Below are 17,129 nucleotides of genomic sequence, written 5' to 3'. Positions count from 1 at the left end.
AATACTCTTCTAAACATAGCCAACTCACTTTAACAAAAGAGCTGACGGAAAGCGATCTTCACCAATGCCTTTGTAAGCTATGAGCCCGAAAAGTCAAACAAGGACAGTTTTACGCCTGATTCTTATGAGACCCAAATTCTGCACTTCAGTGGCTTTGAGGGAGCTGACTTGGACTTAGGATGGACTATATAAAGACAGTCTACAAGAATATACCACATGATTGCAGAACGGCAGTGTAGCATGTATTCAGGTTTGACCACACCAGAGAATTAATCAAACCTTGCTTTTCATTGGTCCATTCCAACTGAATATAAAAATAATAAGCATCAAAAAAAGGATGAAAACATACAACAGCAGGGATTCGCTGGTGGTCACCCACCCAACTACTAACCTGCCGGCGTGTGGCTTAAGTACGGCTGAGCGGACGGGAAGCCCTGTTCTCCACACCCTGTGGTCGTATGTACTAGAACAAGTATATTGATAAATTATATAGAAGGCAGGTAATTAATCAGACATCACTGTCGACAGCGTCAACTGCACCAAGTCTGATGCAGTTTACAGTATGCGTAGACTACTCAGTCCAGATTTGATTTGTTTGCAAACGCCTTTTTAATATCGCCCAATTGCTTCAGTATTCTCTGTCGATTCTTCAAGCCATCAGAAGTTTTGAACAGTTTCTCCAGCCCCAGGCTGAAATATTGCCAGTCCAGGTTCTGATGCCGAATATTTTCATATTCAAAAAGGATCTCCATGGGAATTCGACCTCGCCAATATGTATCCGGCAGCCTCCATTGAAACGCAAAAAGCGTATTGCTCAGATCCCAGCTATCAAGAGTATCAGCAAGGAGACACTGCACGTCAATCGGAAGACTGAAGATAGGCGGCTTCAGCGCCATCCCAAACCGCCCCTTGGCCTTATCCACCAAATCTCGCAGCTCGACAATATTCACCGGATCACGACCGACCGGGTAAATGGGAGTCGCAGCATGCTCATAATAGCCCGTATATTCCTGCACGTACTGTTGCGGGGTGCTTAGGAATCGTTCGACGCCCTTGTCCAGAATCGCCCGCATATAGATCATCCATTCCATATTTAGCGACATCCCGTCTACCCCGTCTTGTGTATCGTGAAGAGCAGCCGCGAATAAATTGAGATGCTTCTCTAGGATTGATCCCCCAATGATTCTCTTGGCGAGCCACCAGCACCGCTCGTGCAGGACGTATCCGCGCGGGGTATACTGCAGATCCTGGTCGTTGGGTGCTGTATACTTCATCCGAGTCCAGTATGCAGAGATTATCTCCCCGTCTGTATCGTCATGATTGCCTATATTAACTACGTTCTGGTCGAGAGGGACTTGGATAGGCGTTGATGCTTCGTCCCTCCATAACCCCATTTGGCCTACTCCCGAGAGGAAGAATGTATTATTCGCTGCCTCGTTCTGTGCCGTGTATATGTAGTTTCGGTCTGTTGGAAGTACTACATCAGTCAGTCAGCCAGTCATCACGATCAGCTTTTAGCAGACCTACTCATCCGAACAAAGGTCGCCCATATCCACGGAACGGTGAAATATGCATCTTCTAGCTCGGTGGTGCTGCAAGTCTTCTTATCCTTCCACTCTGCTCTATCTCGCAGGGTAAACATCAACTCGAGTTCATTTTCTAGCAGTTGCCCGCATATGCCGCATGTTGGGAATTCCATGTACATTGTGTAAATGGATGTTATTCTTTGATGCTGTCGACGGAGATTTCTTGGTATCATTTCGCCAATGGACGATTCAGTATGACATAATTCAATTACAGCATCCCGAAGCTTATCGATTGAATACTTCAGCAAATCAACAATAATGTCTCATGCAATCAAGGGCCCCAGGCGGGAAAACAATTCCACCTCCATACGCTCTCCTGCATCCTCCTGTGCCATGATTTCTCCGATATCATCTGGTCCCAATTCATACTCCCATTCGGGAACACCGGCGTTTCCCTTCATGTTCTTCAACACACACATCCGGAGATGCCACCGAAGGAGATCATGACTGATGCGATGGTTTGCATTACTAGCGTTAATTGCAGTAGCTTGCAGACGACGGCCCCCTAGCATTTCATCATCCTCGAAAAAGCAGATTACTTTGAAATCCTCCTATGCAGGTATGAAGGTTAGCATTTGCGCATTGAACTACCTCATAGAAGACCCTTTGGAAATCATACATCCGGGTCTACTGCTATCAGCCAATCATCCCAGTTACTATGGATATCTGCTCTCAATAGCAACCCATTCTGCAGAGAGTATATCCCCGATTGGCCGATGCGACTCTCGCTGCTAGTGTCTGTCAGGAATCGCCTGAAATTTTGCGTGTTCCAATCCGCCAATCTTGCCACCGGATAGATATGCGCGGAAATAAGTCCACTAAAAGATGGGTTTCGACTGGTTGGCTTTTTGCCCGTCATTGTGCACGATCTGTCTCGCTCCCTGATTCCGTCACGAAAGTAGCCTTGCTGAGGTATAAGTTAGAGACACAACGCTTAGAAGTCCAGCTAATGACACACAAGATTATTTCTATCACGCGAGGTATCGGTGAGGCCACTCCGTACCCGACGTGGTGCAAGGTCTGACGTCACAGTGATTTGGATAGGATTTGTATCTATTACATTTCATTAGTGGTGTTGCATCGCTCTCTCAGCTGGTTCGCTCATACTTTGATCAAGAATGATATAGTTGCCAGGTTCGACCATGTAATGGCCCGTACGTCGGAGTGAACGGCCGGTTGACCCATCCTCTTTCAGATGGAAGATCTCCCAGGACACTCCAACAGGCATTTCTAAAAACAAAGCACAGTATCGATATATCATCCCGGGATTAATGTAGGGCGCTTCGTCTCGGAGTATTAGGCCTAGAGAGAAATTATTAGACTTGGGTTGGCTTGGGTTCGTACAAGGATTGACTGACCTCCCAAGAGACTGCCTGTGTCGGCATATAGGAGGAGGTTTTTCGCCGAGTCAAGACATCTTTCAAGGTTTCTGGCCATGACAAGAGCTATTATGACTAGACACAGTCCAGTTGAAGGTCAAAATGCGTGTTAAATCCAGGATATTGGATATGGGTTGGCTCAGGAAAGGGTTGTTTGGTTTGAGGACATTCACCCGTCAGCTGCTTGCCCTAACCCTGTGCCCTAATATAGCCTCTTTCTGGCCACCCATCACGAGGTCCAGTGCCTTCTGCATGACGCATGCGAGAGAGTGATAGATTAGCAGTTGGGATAGTGAGATTGGAACAGGTCGATGGATAATCCTGCCACCGTCACCACTTTGTCGAAGCAATGATAATTCAATCTGTCTTGGCGGAGAATATAACCAAATCGGGAATCTGTCAGATGATCAGATCCACAGGTTACAGTTAGACAAGGTGAGTTGGGATAATCGAGTGATCATCAACATATTCGCAGTTAGGAACATTCCCGATGACTCACCCGCCCCTGTTTATAAAAGTTGACTCTCTTCAAAGTCCTCCATCTTCACCTTCCTCACCATCATGAAGGTTCCTCTCACTTTTCAATTGCTGTGCAAGACGGCTCCTCGTGCGTTCCTCGCTCAAACACGAGCTTCTACTCGTCTATACACGTCTCAGATAGCAAGAGAATCATTTGCAACGTACCGCAGATCCTACCACACTGGTCCGGCTACATCCGGACAACCCATCATACATAGCGTGTTCGAGAAAAAGACAGAAACCTGGCAATATGTGGTTGCAGACCCTTCCACCTCGAGTGCGGTGGTGATCGACCCCGTGCTGGACTTTGACCCAGTCACCCGGGCTATCACGTCTGAATCGGCCGACTCGCTATTATCTCTGGTCAAGCAGCACCGTTATCAAGTTGACAGGATTCTCGAAACCCATATCCATGCTGATCATCTCACTGCGGCGTCCTACATCCAGAATGCTCTTGCCAAACAGCAAACACAGCGACCAGCATTGTGCATTGGGAAGCGTATCGGACAGGTGCAAGACTTGTTTGGTCAGCGATACAGCGTCGCTGTGCATGAATACAGAGGCGTTTTTGATCATCTTTTCGATGATGATGAGATGTTCGACATTGGTGATCTCCGTGCTCAGGCCATTCACCTGCCTGGTCATACTCCCGACCATCTGGGTTATAAGATTGGCGGTAGGACTTAGATACCATCCTCAGACTCATCGGCTGATTCCTGCTTATTAGACAACGTTTTCTGCGGTGACTCGCTTTTCCACGCAGACATTGGCACCGCACGATGCGATTTCCCCGGTGGAAGCGCAGAGAGTCTATACAGATCCGGTCGCAAGCTCCTCGCATTACCAGATCATGTAAAAATCTGGACAGGCCATGATTATCCCCCACCAGGACGCAGCGAGCCTATCTCATGTATCAGTGTCAAGGAACACAGAAAACGAAATAAACATCTAATGGACGGCGTGACTGAAGCGGAATTTATGGCTGTGCGACATGAACGCGATGCCAAACTGGGGGAGCCCAAGTTACTCCATCAATCGCTGCAGATGAATATTCGGGCAGGCCATCTTCCGGAGCCATCGATAACAGGCCAGCGGATGCTGCATTTGCCTCTTAGGTTGAATTGTCCAGGCTGGTAGAAAAGCCCTTTTCGTTATCACTTTGGATATGCCGCGAATCCAATGGAAGGCAGTCAGGCAGTACTAAACTAGTGTCGATATAGAGTATATACTAAGCCCGCGGATCATCATTCTTATTTGATGCTATTTTGACAGTCATATAGAAAGAATGATATTTCCATCAACATCACAACCATTGCCATCCACCACGACCACAGGGCGGGGACCAGGGATTCCCCTCACCAGGAAGCGACTTGTCTATCCAATGAGTTATTAAGTGGGGGGGATGAGGTGAAGACCGATTATTCCGCCATCCCAGTTCACTGCTGCAGATGCGATGACCATTTACACTGGCACATGATGCCACACTTGCATAGAGGGGTAGTGGAGTCCATCTTCTCTTATAAAAAGCCCTCGAGGGGAACAGAAAACAAGAATTATCATCTTCTTCTCTTCCACCCTTCCAGCACAGTTTAACATAGCACGGTCAACATGTCTGACAGAAAGGTATGTATACCCGACCTGACCCTACATAAAGCAGAACTAATATGATTCAACAGCGAGTCATCATCCGTTTTGACTGGGATAAATTCAATGACGTCAATGAGAAGGTCATTAAGTGAGTTTTGAATTGTATTTCCTTCGCCTGAAATATATATACTGACTGATAAAAGCATCATCAGAGAGGATACTGGAACCGATCAGTTTATCGTCCAGCCAAGCTACCCCCCAGTCTATCACCCCCCGTGAGTTTGATCCTCTTTCATAGGTATATCATGCTAATACCCCTGTTTCAGACCGTTGAGTGAGGATGCCATTGAAAAGTTGAAAGCTTTGGACGGGGTTCAACTCACCTTCCCTGATGATGAGGAATAAGGAATGAACTGCGTCACTGTATCAAGAGAATAGGAAAACTTCATCCATTTCTATATTTTATCATCTGTAGAGAACAGACATTCCCGTTCATTCGAAAAGCAATTCGTACTATCCAATGAAGTAGGGGAACTGAACTGAGCAGCCTGGACCATTCTACTATCCCCAGTTCAGCTGCAATTGAAATTAAAATAGCCAACACTACATCGAGGGGTAATGATGTGGTCACCTTCTCGGATAAATAGGCCAGGAGAAAGCCGAAAACAGAAAACAGAAGACCATCTCCCTTCTTCTATCTTCCATCTTCCATCGCTGAACCAAGCCGACAACGCAAACATCGCATTGAGGATCAATTTCGACGTTGCCGATAGCCCATGAAACGGCGGCTGTGCCGGATCCGCTTGATGAAGAACCGTTTGGCAGAATGTGGAGGGGCGAAAGATGGGACAGGAGTTATGAACACTGTCAAAGAAGAGTCCCACCAATTCATTCGCCAACACATCGGGAATGCCAAGTTCGAAAGCGTCTTCCGGCGAGGAGCCGATCAGCATGATGTCGGGAAGGGAGGGGATCATGAAAACATCCTGGGTTAACCGCAGGTCAACGCAGGGTGCGAGTCCTTCCACCATACAACCCGATTCATAGCATAGCAAGGCATCCGGGCTGTATAAATCTGTATCTGGGGCGGGCGATGTCCCATATTTACCGTCTAATATGCTGACCTGCATCATCGGACCCTCATGTGGGCTCGGGTTGGGACTCGGGTTGGGATCGTTTCCTGTCCCATGCCTCGTCCGATAGACGCAAGTCCGACCGGTTCTCGAGCAAAAAGAGCACTTTGGAGATTTGGTGTCGCATCTGGTCTTCTTTCTTCGACATTCGGAACACGCACGACGCGCCGATGGCCGTCCGGACACTGTCAAGGGAGACGAGTATTCCTGACCTTGAAGCACTCCGCACCTGGCTTTGTTGTTGTCCATTGTATTTGCGAAAGATTCACATGGAAAGTATTTGGGAAAAGGAGGTCTCACAAAAGAGAAGAGGAGACGCAGGTTATTTACTATTTCGCTGCCCCCGTTCAAGCCGCTGAATATCTTGTAAATGTGGGGAAGTCGATCCATCTAGATAGTCCCCACCCACTCCCCACTCACTACACTTGGCTCCTACAGATCGTTACGTGTTCTGGACCGGTTGTTCCATTCGGGGTAATGTTGGTAGACTGGGCATCATATTTGCATTCATACGTAGACTTGACCAAAACAGACAATATAACAACGCTACGATGTCCACCATGATATTCCAGTCTCGTACTTCGAGAAGACATCCTGCGACACCTGCGCAAACTCACGCATAATGGTGCTTTCACGGGCCTTGGAGCGAGGGGTCATTTTGCACGGAAACGGACGCGCATTGATGAGGAATCCCTGGCTGTACCCCGTCTCGTAGTCCGTATCGACGTCAATTGGCTTTCCTGAACTGTCCGTTGCTTTTTCAAACCGGAATGCCCACAATAGCTTTGCGATTCCGAGGAAGATGTTTCGCTCCCCGAGATGTATTCCGGGACAGAGTCGACGGCCATTCCCAAACGCATAATGATCTCGTTTCTCGTAATCGGACGAGTTCGCATATTCAGACGCCAGCATGGTATAGCCCGCATAGCGGTCCGGATCAAACACGTCGTGATCCTCCCATCTTCTTTCATCGTGATGCATGTCCCACAGGTTGATGAACACGCTGGCTCCCTTGGGTAGAAGCTTGCCGTCGATCCACTGGCCTGGGGTTCATTTATCGTCAGGAATTTGGGGGGCCGTTCGTTCTGTCTGTCCTCATGGTGGGACTTACCTGTGGTGAGGGCATGGGGGAAGCCCAGGCCGCCGATGGGACGCCAGCGCTGGGACTCCTTCACGACTTGAGTCACATACGGCAGTTGAGCAAAATCCGACCACACCGGCGACCGGCTTTCGTCCACCACGGCATCGATTTCCACCTGTGCCTTCTTCTGGATCTCGGGGAATTGAGACAACGCTTGCATGCAGGAGGTGATGACGGCCGATGAAGTGTCCGAGCCGCCTTCAAGAGCCACGCCGGCCAGGAAGTACAGTTGATGGTCTGTCAGCCCTAACCTGCTGTTCTGGTCCAAGACTCGGTCCACGAAGCTGTCTCGAGTCCCCTTTTGCTCCCGTCGGCGCTGAACATGCCGGACGAGGTCACCGTACAGGGAGTTCATCTCCACGTGTACTTGGCGAGTGCGCGAGAACCAGTTCCCTAACAGTCGTTCAGGGAAATACTTCAGCCAGGGGAAATCATCCACCGGAGGGGTGGCGCCGATCTCCATGACCTCAGACCAGTGATCCATCAGATCGTAAAGACGTTGCATATGTTTTGACTCGGTGGACGGGGTTCGTACGCCAAACACTGTGCACCACACACGGTCAGTAAAAAGATGTCTCCTCTCCCCAGGATATATAACACGTACAGATACTCATGATGACACTATTACTGTATCTCTTCGGGTGGCTCATATGCTGATCCGGAAAGACAACCAGGTCATGCAGCAACTGGATCGCTTCCGCATTCTGAACCGCTATATGGACCTCGTTGCATCGCCTTTCCATCACCTCCTGATGTACCAGCTTTCTGAAACTCCTCCACTCGGGACTTCCGTCCATGGTCAACAAATGGTGGCCACCGGTGATCATCTGGGCGACTGTGGTTTGGGGTCGGTTGCTGGAGGTTGCGCTGCCCTTATCGAGGACCTGCTTGATGATTCTCCGGTCACTGAGGATGATGACCGTCCCAGGTCCGATTTTCAGGGAGAACATATCGCCATATTTCTTCCTCATTTCTCGGAATCTGTTTTTCCCCCAATCAGTACGGTGATTCTGATGTTTCGGGCTCACTGGATAGTGGCATTCATACACAAAATGCGCACCCTTTCTTGGGATCAGATGGGCATTTCCAATGATGGGGAGCGTTGGAGGTCCTGTCAAAAGAGCATTCTTAAGATCAGATCGATGCGTCCTGCCGGTCCGGCGAACGGTTGCACACGATCACCTACCAGATGGGAGATTGCGGTCCCGTCGGCCGATCGTCAAGACTTTGTAGATGATCCAGGTAAACAGCGCGACCAACACGGGCAATAGAACCTGGCGCATTGTTGTGAGTTGCATGGTGTGCCAGAACATGGTGATTCGCAAAGGTAAGGTATCAAGTAAATAAAATCAGAAATAGGCATGGAATCCTGAAGGAAGAAGAATGCGATAACGTTTTGCGGGGAAATTATATGCTTTGTCCCCCTCCCCCTCCCCCTCTGTACGCAGGACTAGTCTGTGGCCATTCCATTTTCCTACCTCCCTGAGCTTGTGTTAATCCCCACATGGCGGTGATCTTCTTCATTTGCCGTCTATCATGGTTCTTCAGGATTCCCCGCATGCTGGCTACCGAGGATATGTTAGACAACCGTTGTGGGGACGGTGATTTTCCTAGGTAGGATATCCCCGTATGGAGGGGAGGCCAAGCGACCACGAATTAACGCTCTGTTCATAAGAAGTATAACTACTACTACCTCTATCGAGACAACTTTACCTATCCGAGTCGTTTTGACATTTCCCGCAAAAGCTGCAGAAATCTCGATCCAAAGGGTAAATCAGGCAATACAGCAATAGTCACTAACGACCTTTTCCACACAGACTCACCATGACAGAGACGCACGTCGATATGCCACCCCAGGTGGAGGCTCCTGTGCTTGTAGTCGGCGCCGGCCCCATCGGAATGGTGACGGCCTTCCAGCTCGCAAAACGGGGCATTCGAACGGTTCTGGTGGAGCGCAACCTGGAGACGACGAAATGGCCCAAGATGGATATCACCAATCCACGGTCAATGGAGCTGCTCCAGCGTCTAGGGCTGGCAGATGGGCTACGAGAGATAGGTTTCTGATGCCTTTGGACTTGGCTTATAATGGAGCAGATGGCTGAGATTCTTTTTCGCTCTATCAAGGTGTCCCTATGCAGTTCTCGTTTGACTGCATTTTCAGCACGGGGCTGTCTCCTGGGGGAAAGGTTCTGGCGAAATGGGTATAACATTTCCCTTTGTCTTCATCTTCAAGCTTGATATTAGAATACTTACTGGATTCAGGATCTACCGTCTCCGGATCAGCAAGCTGCGCAGATACGGAACAACCACGACGGAACGATGCCGCGCTATGCCTGGCAGAGATGTTCTCAATCGATCTTCGAAGCCTGGTTAAAGACTCTTATCCAAGAGGAGCCGCTGATTGAATCGTACTTTGGGATGAAATTCGAAACGATCACCGAGTCGACGGAAAAGGTTCTATCAACTGTAACCAACGTGGCTACGGGGGCGAAACACGTTATCGAGAGCCAATACGTCGTCGGCTGTGATGGCGCCAGTAGTCGCGTGCGAACCTCGGCCGGAATCCAGCTTACCTCGTCCCCAATGTAAGAATGCGCTACCTACCTATGTCTTCACGTCGAGTATGTATATCTTTCTGTCTGCTAACGTGCATATCCCGTTTGTGGGCAGCTCGGTACCGACACTTCTCGTTCACCTGAAGTCTAGAGACCTCGACGTGATCCACCGCCAGGGTCAATTCTGGCACCTTTTCCTGTCAAAAGGGGGGGTGGTGATCAGTCAAGACGAGAAAGATACCTGGACCCTCCACACTCCCCTGCCACCCGACACGGACATGGCTGATATCGATCTCGAGCAAGCCGTTTACGCTGCGCTTGGGGACTCTGGTCCGCCGCAGCCGATCAAAATCGACAAAATCCTGGTGAGGAGCACATGGAGGGCGAGCTTGGGTGTTGCGGAGACATTCCGCTCACCGGGGAAACGCATCTTTCTGGCGGGCGATTCAGGTACGGCGACATGATGGATAAACGGGGGGTTCCTTAACTGACACCTCGACAGCTCATCAGAACATCCCCTTTGGTGGGTATGGCATGAATACGGGAATCGGAGATGCATATGATATCGGATGGAAGCTGGCGATGGTTCTGAACGGCCAGGGCGGCGAACGGCTACTCGAATCGTACGAAGCTGAGCGGCGACCGGTCGCCGTGCGTAACGTTTCCATGTCCGGTCGACATGCCAAAGTTCACATGGATTACACTGGGTGGGTTCGGCAGGCCAGCGAGGGGGAAGTGCGCCGGGACAGTGCGGAAGGACAGGCCCTTCGGGAACGCATCCGCAGCCATGTGTGTGCCAACGACGGGGAGAACCAGAGTTTGGGAATCGAGATGGGGTACCGACTCAGCTCGTCGATCATTCGGTTGGAAGAGGACCCCGGGAACGAGCCGGGGTGGAGTGAGCGGGACTACGTTGCGACTACATGGCCTGGCTCTCGAGTGCCGAATATTATACTCGGTGATGGAGTGGCGATTCACGACCGCCTAGGACCCGACTTTACGCTGGTCGATTTTACGCGTGACGGTGCCTATGGGAAGGAATTCAACAGGGCCATTCCCCCGTTCAAGAGAACGCTGACGGTGGTGCATTTGCCCCAGGAAACCACGGCTCGGAAGCTGTGGGAGAGATCTGCCGTTTTGGTTCGCCCTGATATGCATGTGGCTTGGCGGAGTGGTGAGACGGAGGGAGCTTGGAGCCAGGAAGACGCTGAGACGGTCCTGAGGAGCTGCTTGGGTTACTAAGAGAACTAGCGAGCCTAGATGATATAGTCAATGGCAGCAAATTGCGCCTCCAGGAAGCGGACTTGTTGGGATCTGAGGGTACAATGTATGTGGTCCTATGATAGATACCCCATATAGGACCCACAACGGGGCGTAATCCAACCCAAAATAGGTATGCAGAAACATAGACCCCGCCTTCCACCACGCGAAAACGCTACGCAATCCATCGATCAGGGGAAATCTCGGGAAGACCTCATTGTTGTTACTATCAACAGATTTATATCCATGAATTGTGCGTTCCCTATCTTCAGGCTAGGGACAGGAATCATCACTCTCGGACAGGTTTATATGTTCAAGGAGCACGAAGGCGGGGGAACAGCTTCCGGGCGTTACCATATTTGATCTTGTCCATGTCACTGCCCAGGTCAGCCTGAGCCAGACCGTCGCTGAAGAACTTGATCGAAGGGACTGGCGCATATGGGAAATCGCTGCCGTAAAGGATGTGGTCGGGCAAGGCGAATTCCCGCAAAAGGGGCAGCGCATAGGTCGCATCGGTCAGTGCCAAATCATAGTAAAACATGCGTGCATTTTCGAGAAAGTGCTCGGGGGTCATGTTACAGAGCCCGCAGTCGTTCCCAGCCACCGCGGGACGCACGGCAAGGTAAGGCAGGGTGCCTCCCGCGTGGGAGAGGATGATCTTGCAGTTGCTGTATTGGCGGACGGTATCGGTGGTGATCAGGTCGACCGCAGTGCGCGTAGTCTCATGCGGATAGTCAACGAAAGGCTGCGGAAGCATTGGGTTGACGAGGTTGGTGTCCACTGCATGGGTAGGGTGGATAAACACGACTGCGGAACGGCGATGCAGCTCTTCCCAGATGGGACGGATCTCGGGGTGGCCCAGATAGTAATTGCCGGTTCCGTAGCGGGTGAAAAGGGTCACTCCGTCGGCCTGCAGCTCGTCCAGAGCATATCGAACCTCTTCCAAGGCGACCGGGGTATCGAGAATGTCGGGCACCGTAGCGAAGAACCCGTACTTGTTCGGGTACTGGTCCCGCAAAGATTTGGCATACTCGTTGCATTCTCTGGCCAGCTGCGAGGCCTCGGCTCCTTTCAGAATGGCCGCGCCGGGCGCGGTCACCGAGAGGATCGCCGTGTCGATAGCACAGTCATTGCAAAGCCGTTGGTCGGCTTCAATGGACCAAGCGGGGGTGGGAAAACCGGAAGGGTCGCCGCCCACTTTGTCGAGAGCTTTCATCTTGGTCAGCTTCTTTCAATCTCGATATAGAGCCTTTTCGTGGAGCGCACCTTGCACGTAAGCGGCAGGAAGAAAATGATGGTGTACATCAATGCGGCCTGCCATTGCGCGGGGTCTTGGCCGGTGAAAGTGCGATCGAGCAGATTGAGAGGAAGATGAAGATGGGCGAGAGGGGTAGTCGCGGTCGTGCGGCTTGGAGGCCTCCTATATACCATCAAACACGTTGGTAAACGAAGGTCGAATACTCTTTCATGGAACCTGGACGGTCAATCGAACCAAGAAGCAGAGTGGGCACGGCGAATTCCCCCTCCAGGCCAGATTATATCTCAGTGACATCATCTTGCTGCTTCTATGCGATCCTTGGGTCCAGCATTGAGAGACTCGCGTGCAAGGCGTCAATGGGATGCCGATAGAACCCACATTCCAGATGCGGGATCTATCCTGTGCAACCCAACGCTGCCAATTTCCTAGTACGACTCCACTCCACGCACAGGCAGGCGGTTTCCCAGCCACTAGGCACTTGGGCTAATAATAGCCCGTACCCAATCAAGTCTGGTTATATAATAGAATCCATATTGATTTGCTATGGCTGGCCGTACTTGGGCAGCCCCACACAGCCTCTGGGTGCCTCCGGGTTATCCCCCGCAATTTCTGCTGCCATTCCTCCATCGGCCATGTCGCCCACTGCCCCCCGTGCGAGGCAGCGCCGCCCCAAGACCTCCGCAGACGAACGAACATGTTCCATTTGCTCGCAAACCTTCAAGAAGGCAGAGCACCTGGCCCGGCATATCCGGTCGCACACAAAAGAACGCCCGTTCACCTGTGATGTGTGCGGCAAGTTCTATGCGAGACCGTACGTGGGCCATGTATATAGTGTGGTGTGATCTGGAGAGAGCCCCGTTAATGAATCCTTCATAGAGACACCCTGTTGCGCCATACGAGATCGCATCGCGGGAATGCTCAGCCAACGAGACAGACGAGTGAGGGCCCCCAGGCCGGCATGATCCAGCCATCCCATGCTGCAGAATCAGCACCATCCGCTCCTGGACAGGAGCAGATGCTGTTGGATCTTCCAACCGACTTGACGGCGTCGAAATCGGACGCATCAGTCGACGTACCCGTTCAGCAGAACCAGAACAATCAAGCCGCGAACCATCATGGGGACTTCGTGATGCCCCATTGGCCCTCCGCAGAGATGAATGACATTCTCGCCTCCGAGACAAGCCCGTGGGAGATCCTGCCAGACGGACTAAGAGACCTCGACTGGATGTCGTGGTTAACAGGGCCTAATTTTGATCTCGAGGCACTCAATCAATCATTAATCGAGACAACCGAGATGCAACTTACGGATCTCGTACGAAACCCAGACGAAGCACCGGGCCCAATTCAGAGACGATGGCATACCTTCTCCGAGTCCATAGTCTCATCCGGTCAGACGACGCCCGATCGTCGGCGCCCCGGCAGCAGTGACCGTGACCGCGGTCATATCCACATGATCCCAGACGAATCCTATCGGCAAACGCTGGCCGAGAGTCTGCAACAACGCGTACAGCCCGGGATTTTGCCATCCACTGGATTCTTGGCAAGTGTTTCTTTTCACCCGCGTCTAAAGTCAGGCAATTCTCCCCTCTAACCGAGCGTATTGGTAGGACTTTTGCCTTCAAGCATATTTCAAACACTTTCAGTCCATATTCCCGCTCATCCATGTGCCAACATTTCGGCCGTCGAAAAAGAATGCCCTTCTCCTCTTGTCGATCTGTTCCATTGGTAGTCTGTTTCTGGGGTCATCGCGGGCAATGGCGCACGGCATAAGCATGTTTGAAAGGCTGCAGAAGTCAATCCTTGCCTCGGTATGTTATGTTCATCGAGATGACTCATGAATAAGCGGGCATATACTGACCGTCCATTCAGTGGGATACACATGTAGCAGGGATAGGAGACTCGTCCGTCATTCCGTTGCAGGCGTCAGTGATAGGCCAAACATTTGGCCTTCTAGTCGGGGTAGGCGAACAGTTTTCCCATCCCTCTACCGCAAGGTACCCCCACTGACCGACCGTTAAGAGACCCAAAGATCTAACGGGAATTGAGGTGTTCCATGGTAGTATAATTGCGGTGAGGCCCACACATTAAGCCATGGAGGTCACCAACTGATCGACAAAGTGGGCACGCAGCGCAAAGCTGTTCAAAGTGGTCGATGAGCCCCCCAACCCCGTCAATATAGAAGGCAGTGGCGAGGAGCTCGAGGCATCATGGAAAGCATGGGCCCGATTGGAGGAAAAGAAACGGTACAGTACCATCCCAACAAACCGTCATACATAGAACACAACACTGAACGTCTTCCCTACCTAGTGTTATCGTAGGCATCTACATCCATGATGTGGAACTGGCTAAGCTGCACAATCATGAGCCCGTCCTACGACATGCCATTGAGAAGATCCCAACCCTATCCCCACCAGGCGCATTCACAGCACCCACCGCAGTGGCTTGGAAAAAGCAGCTCCTTCTCACTCAGCAACCAGATCCCATCCCTCCCTTACCACCTTCCACAGACCCCATGTCCCTGGTCGTTGCAAGAAACCCAGGCAACGATTTCGAATCGTGCGCCATTTTAGAGTCCATCGGATCATTGGTCCTAGAGGACCGAGGCTCAGGCGGAATGCAACACTCGGCAACAGTCGAAAAATACCAACGGTCCCTCATCCAGTGGTTCCTACAACGACAAACCCACCACCCAGAAACCAATGCCCCTCCGTCTAACGCTACCAAGACAACCGCGGATCCTTTTTGCCTGCGCATCCTTTGGCATTCCACCTTCATGCACTTATACGCCCGCTTCGATGACCTCGAATGCGCCTGCGGCCGAGAAGGCGAGACGCTATCTCAGCAGAAAGGCGCGTACGCCGCATGCTGGGCGAAATCCACAAACGCCACGCGTGCCCTCCTTCACGCGGCGTTGATCCAGCGACAATTCCAGACGCACGCGCTGGGGGCCGAGCCAGCCGTTCACGTCCCCATGGCGCTTTATTATACCGGGATAGCCTGGGCGTCTTTCACTCAATTTGGCGGGAGTGACGACGCTCGGGTTGATCGCCACACTGAGGATCTTGATTTCCCCGAGCTGAGACTCCTGGGAATCAATCAGCGGAAGTTGTTCGCCGAAGTCATGGGCAACGTCAAGATGGGGAGACCGGAGTCAGAGCCGTTGTTCAGGGCGATTGATTTGCTGGGGAAAATCAATCATTGGAAACTGTCGCAGAATCTTTCGAGTACTTTGCTGGCGTTTGTGGAAAATATGCCGGATTTATTTTGATTCGATACTAGTTAATACTATCATTCGAGACAGAGAAGTTGATCCTCTGAGAGGGTTTGGGAACTAAATTGTAATACTATATACTATAGTACATGGCGAGAGATTTTCCAATTGCATGTAAACTTATCCATCGAAAGGTCGGTAGCGGTCGTATACGTCCCCGCATGATCTAGAAGGACTGCGGGGCCTATCCAACTCTAAACACATACATCATCAAGTTGAATCCACTGGCCCGGCTACAGACCTCGACCACCACATCTCCATCATGCAAGAATTCCTTCTGGAAAAAGCCCACTCCCTTTGGTGTGCCCGGATGCCCGTATCAATCTCAAGAAGCTATCACACGTCCGCTACCAACACCCCAACCTACAGGAGATCCATCAGTTCCTGCTGGACTTTGGCCTTCAGGTGGCGCACCAGACCGACAAACAGATCTGGCACCGCGGATACGGCCCCGATCACTACGTGTATTATACGCAAAAGGGTCCCCGCAAGTTCCTGGGGGGCGCTTTCGAAGCAGACAGTCTAGGAGACTTCCAACGGTACGCAACTGAGCGTCTGACAAGCAATGCCCTATATTAATCAGGCCCCAGAGCAGCGGCTTTACCCAACGCCGGTCCCGTGCGAAAGCTAGCGGATGCCCCAGGGGCTGGCTCCATGGTGACAATCACCGACCCCGATGGATTCCCCTTCAACGTGATCTATGACCAGGGGCCCATCAATTCTTCCCGCGAACAGCCAAAACAGGAGAAGACAGTTCTGAGCTTCCCGAGCGAGAAGCCGCGTGTAAGACAGTTCAATCAGTTTAAACCTGGACCAGCTGCAGTTTACAAGGTAAGAAACCGGGCTCTCGAGAGGGAGATATCGCAGGGATACAAGAGAGCTAACTCTGCCCTTCAGTTGGGTCACTTTGGCCTTTCCACGCAGGATTTCGAGTCTCAATTGCAGTTCTACACGTCCACCTTCAACATCGTGCCCACCGACGTGGTCTACATCGAACAAGATGGTCAGCGAATCCCCGTCACGGTGTTCCTGCATCTGGATCTGGGACAGGAGCCCGTAGACCACCACGCGTTCTTCCTCGGCGCCAATCCAAAGACCTCGCACGGGCACCATTGCTCTTTCGAGGTCCATGACTACGACTCGCAGCAGCTCGGCCACCAGTGGCTGGTCGAGAAGGGGTGTCGGCCGGCCTGGGGAGTAGGTCGTCATGTGCTGGGATCTCAGATCTTCGATTACTGGTGGGATATCTCGGGCAATATGGTCGAACACTACGCCGATGGCGACTTGGTGAATGCCGAGACGCCCATTGGATATGTGCCTGCAGGGCCGGATTCGTTGGCGATTTGGGGGCCTAAAGTTCCTGCCGCGTTTCTGGAGTAATGTATGGTGGGAGATGAGTTTATAGGAGGAAATTGATTTTCTATGGGCTCTCTAACGCCG

At 51.4% G+C, this 17,129-nt stretch overlaps 9 protein-coding genes across 9 annotated transcripts; 5 read left to right on the top strand and 4 right to left on the bottom strand.

Annotated features, from left to right (window-relative positions):
* Nucleotides 1–497: 497 nt before the first annotated feature.
* Nucleotides 498–2,111, bottom strand: ASPWEDRAFT_456812 (uncharacterized protein). The gene is made up of 2 exons (XM_040836597.1): nt 1,528–2,111; nt 498–1,477 (listed from the first exon to the last, which is right to left on the bottom strand). Exons 1-2 carry the CDS (start codon nt 1,757–1,759, stop codon nt 576–578), a joined length of 1,134 nt encoding a protein of 377 aa, XP_040691172.1. The 5' UTR covers nt 1,760–2,111; the 3' UTR covers nt 498–575.
* Nucleotides 1,693–3,023, bottom strand: ASPWEDRAFT_182361 (HNH endonuclease signature motif containing protein; the record flags this gene model as incomplete). The annotated part of the gene is made up of 5 exons (XM_040831915.1): nt 1,693–2,137; nt 2,206–2,493; nt 2,545–2,639; nt 2,694–2,888; nt 2,945–3,023. The coding sequence occupies 5 exons, from the start codon at nt 3,021–3,023 to the stop codon at nt 1,850–1,852; spliced, it is 945 nt and encodes a 314-aa protein (XP_040691171.1). The 3' UTR covers nt 1,693–1,849.
* Nucleotides 3,024–3,526: 503 nt separating this feature from the next.
* ASPWEDRAFT_738670 (MBL fold metallo-hydrolase) lies at nt 3,527–4,857 on the top strand (the record flags this gene model as incomplete). The annotated part of the gene is made up of 3 exons (XM_040839390.1): nt 3,527–3,572; nt 3,627–4,160; nt 4,212–4,857. The coding sequence occupies 3 exons, from the start codon at nt 3,527–3,529 to the stop codon at nt 4,619–4,621; spliced, it is 990 nt and encodes a 329-aa protein (XP_040691170.1). The 3' UTR covers nt 4,622–4,857.
* Nucleotides 4,858–5,092: 235 nt separating this feature from the next.
* On the top strand, nt 5,093–5,476 carry ASPWEDRAFT_170965 (uncharacterized protein; the record flags this gene model as incomplete). The annotated part of the gene is made up of 4 exons (XM_040830703.1): nt 5,093–5,107; nt 5,161–5,219; nt 5,275–5,346; nt 5,398–5,476. 4 exons carry the CDS (start codon nt 5,093–5,095, stop codon nt 5,474–5,476), a joined length of 225 nt encoding a protein of 74 aa, XP_040691169.1.
* Nucleotides 5,477–6,726: 1,250 nt separating this feature from the next.
* Nucleotides 6,727–8,770, bottom strand: ASPWEDRAFT_39192 (cytochrome P450). The gene is made up of 5 exons (XM_040835051.1): nt 8,532–8,770; nt 8,393–8,456; nt 7,950–8,326; nt 7,316–7,888; nt 6,727–7,247 (listed from the first exon to the last, which is right to left on the bottom strand). Exons 1-5 carry the CDS (start codon nt 8,641–8,643, stop codon nt 6,751–6,753), a joined length of 1,623 nt encoding a protein of 540 aa, XP_040691168.1. The 5' UTR covers nt 8,644–8,770; the 3' UTR covers nt 6,727–6,750.
* ASPWEDRAFT_153478 (uncharacterized protein) lies at nt 8,770–11,142 on the top strand (the record flags this gene model as incomplete). Its single annotated transcript, XM_040829642.1, has 5 exons — nt 8,770–9,401; nt 9,470–9,546; nt 9,608–9,930; nt 10,016–10,350; nt 10,403–11,142. The coding sequence occupies exons 1-5, from the start codon at nt 9,170–9,172 to the stop codon at nt 11,140–11,142; spliced, it is 1,707 nt and encodes a 568-aa protein (XP_040691167.1). The 5' UTR covers nt 8,770–9,169.
* On the bottom strand, nt 11,107–12,845 carry ASPWEDRAFT_153476 (amidohydrolase family protein). The gene is made up of 2 exons (XM_040829641.1): nt 12,427–12,845; nt 11,107–12,369 (listed from the first exon to the last, which is right to left on the bottom strand). The coding sequence occupies exons 1-2, from the start codon at nt 12,479–12,481 to the stop codon at nt 11,474–11,476; spliced, it is 951 nt and encodes a 316-aa protein (XP_040691166.1). The 5' UTR covers nt 12,482–12,845; the 3' UTR covers nt 11,107–11,473.
* Nucleotides 12,846–12,864: 19 nt separating this feature from the next.
* Nucleotides 12,865–15,828, top strand: ASPWEDRAFT_182355 (uncharacterized protein). The gene is made up of 7 exons (XM_040831914.1): nt 12,865–13,229; nt 13,295–13,964; nt 14,026–14,226; nt 14,288–14,377; nt 14,438–14,488; nt 14,537–14,661; nt 14,726–15,828. Exons 1-7 carry the CDS (start codon nt 13,051–13,053, stop codon nt 15,684–15,686), a joined length of 2,277 nt encoding a protein of 758 aa, XP_040691165.1. The 5' UTR covers nt 12,865–13,050; the 3' UTR covers nt 15,687–15,828.
* Nucleotides 15,829–15,995: 167 nt separating this feature from the next.
* ASPWEDRAFT_108363 (2,4,5-trihydroxytoluene oxygenase) lies at nt 15,996–17,069 on the top strand (the record flags this gene model as incomplete). The annotated part of the gene is made up of 3 exons (XM_040827983.1): nt 15,996–16,228; nt 16,280–16,520; nt 16,587–17,069. Coding segments are annotated over 3 exons (957 nt in total), but the record flags the coding sequence as incomplete, so codon positions are not given.
* Between the last annotated feature and the right edge of the window lie 60 nt (nt 17,070–17,129).

This window comes from Aspergillus wentii (assembly GCF_001890725.1).
Source record: "Aspergillus wentii DTO 134E9 unplaced genomic scaffold ASPWEscaffold_3, whole genome shotgun sequence".
NCBI lineage: Eukaryota > Fungi > Ascomycota > Eurotiomycetes > Eurotiales > Aspergillaceae > Aspergillus > Aspergillus wentii.
This window is presented reverse-complemented; position numbering and strand designations above follow the sequence as displayed.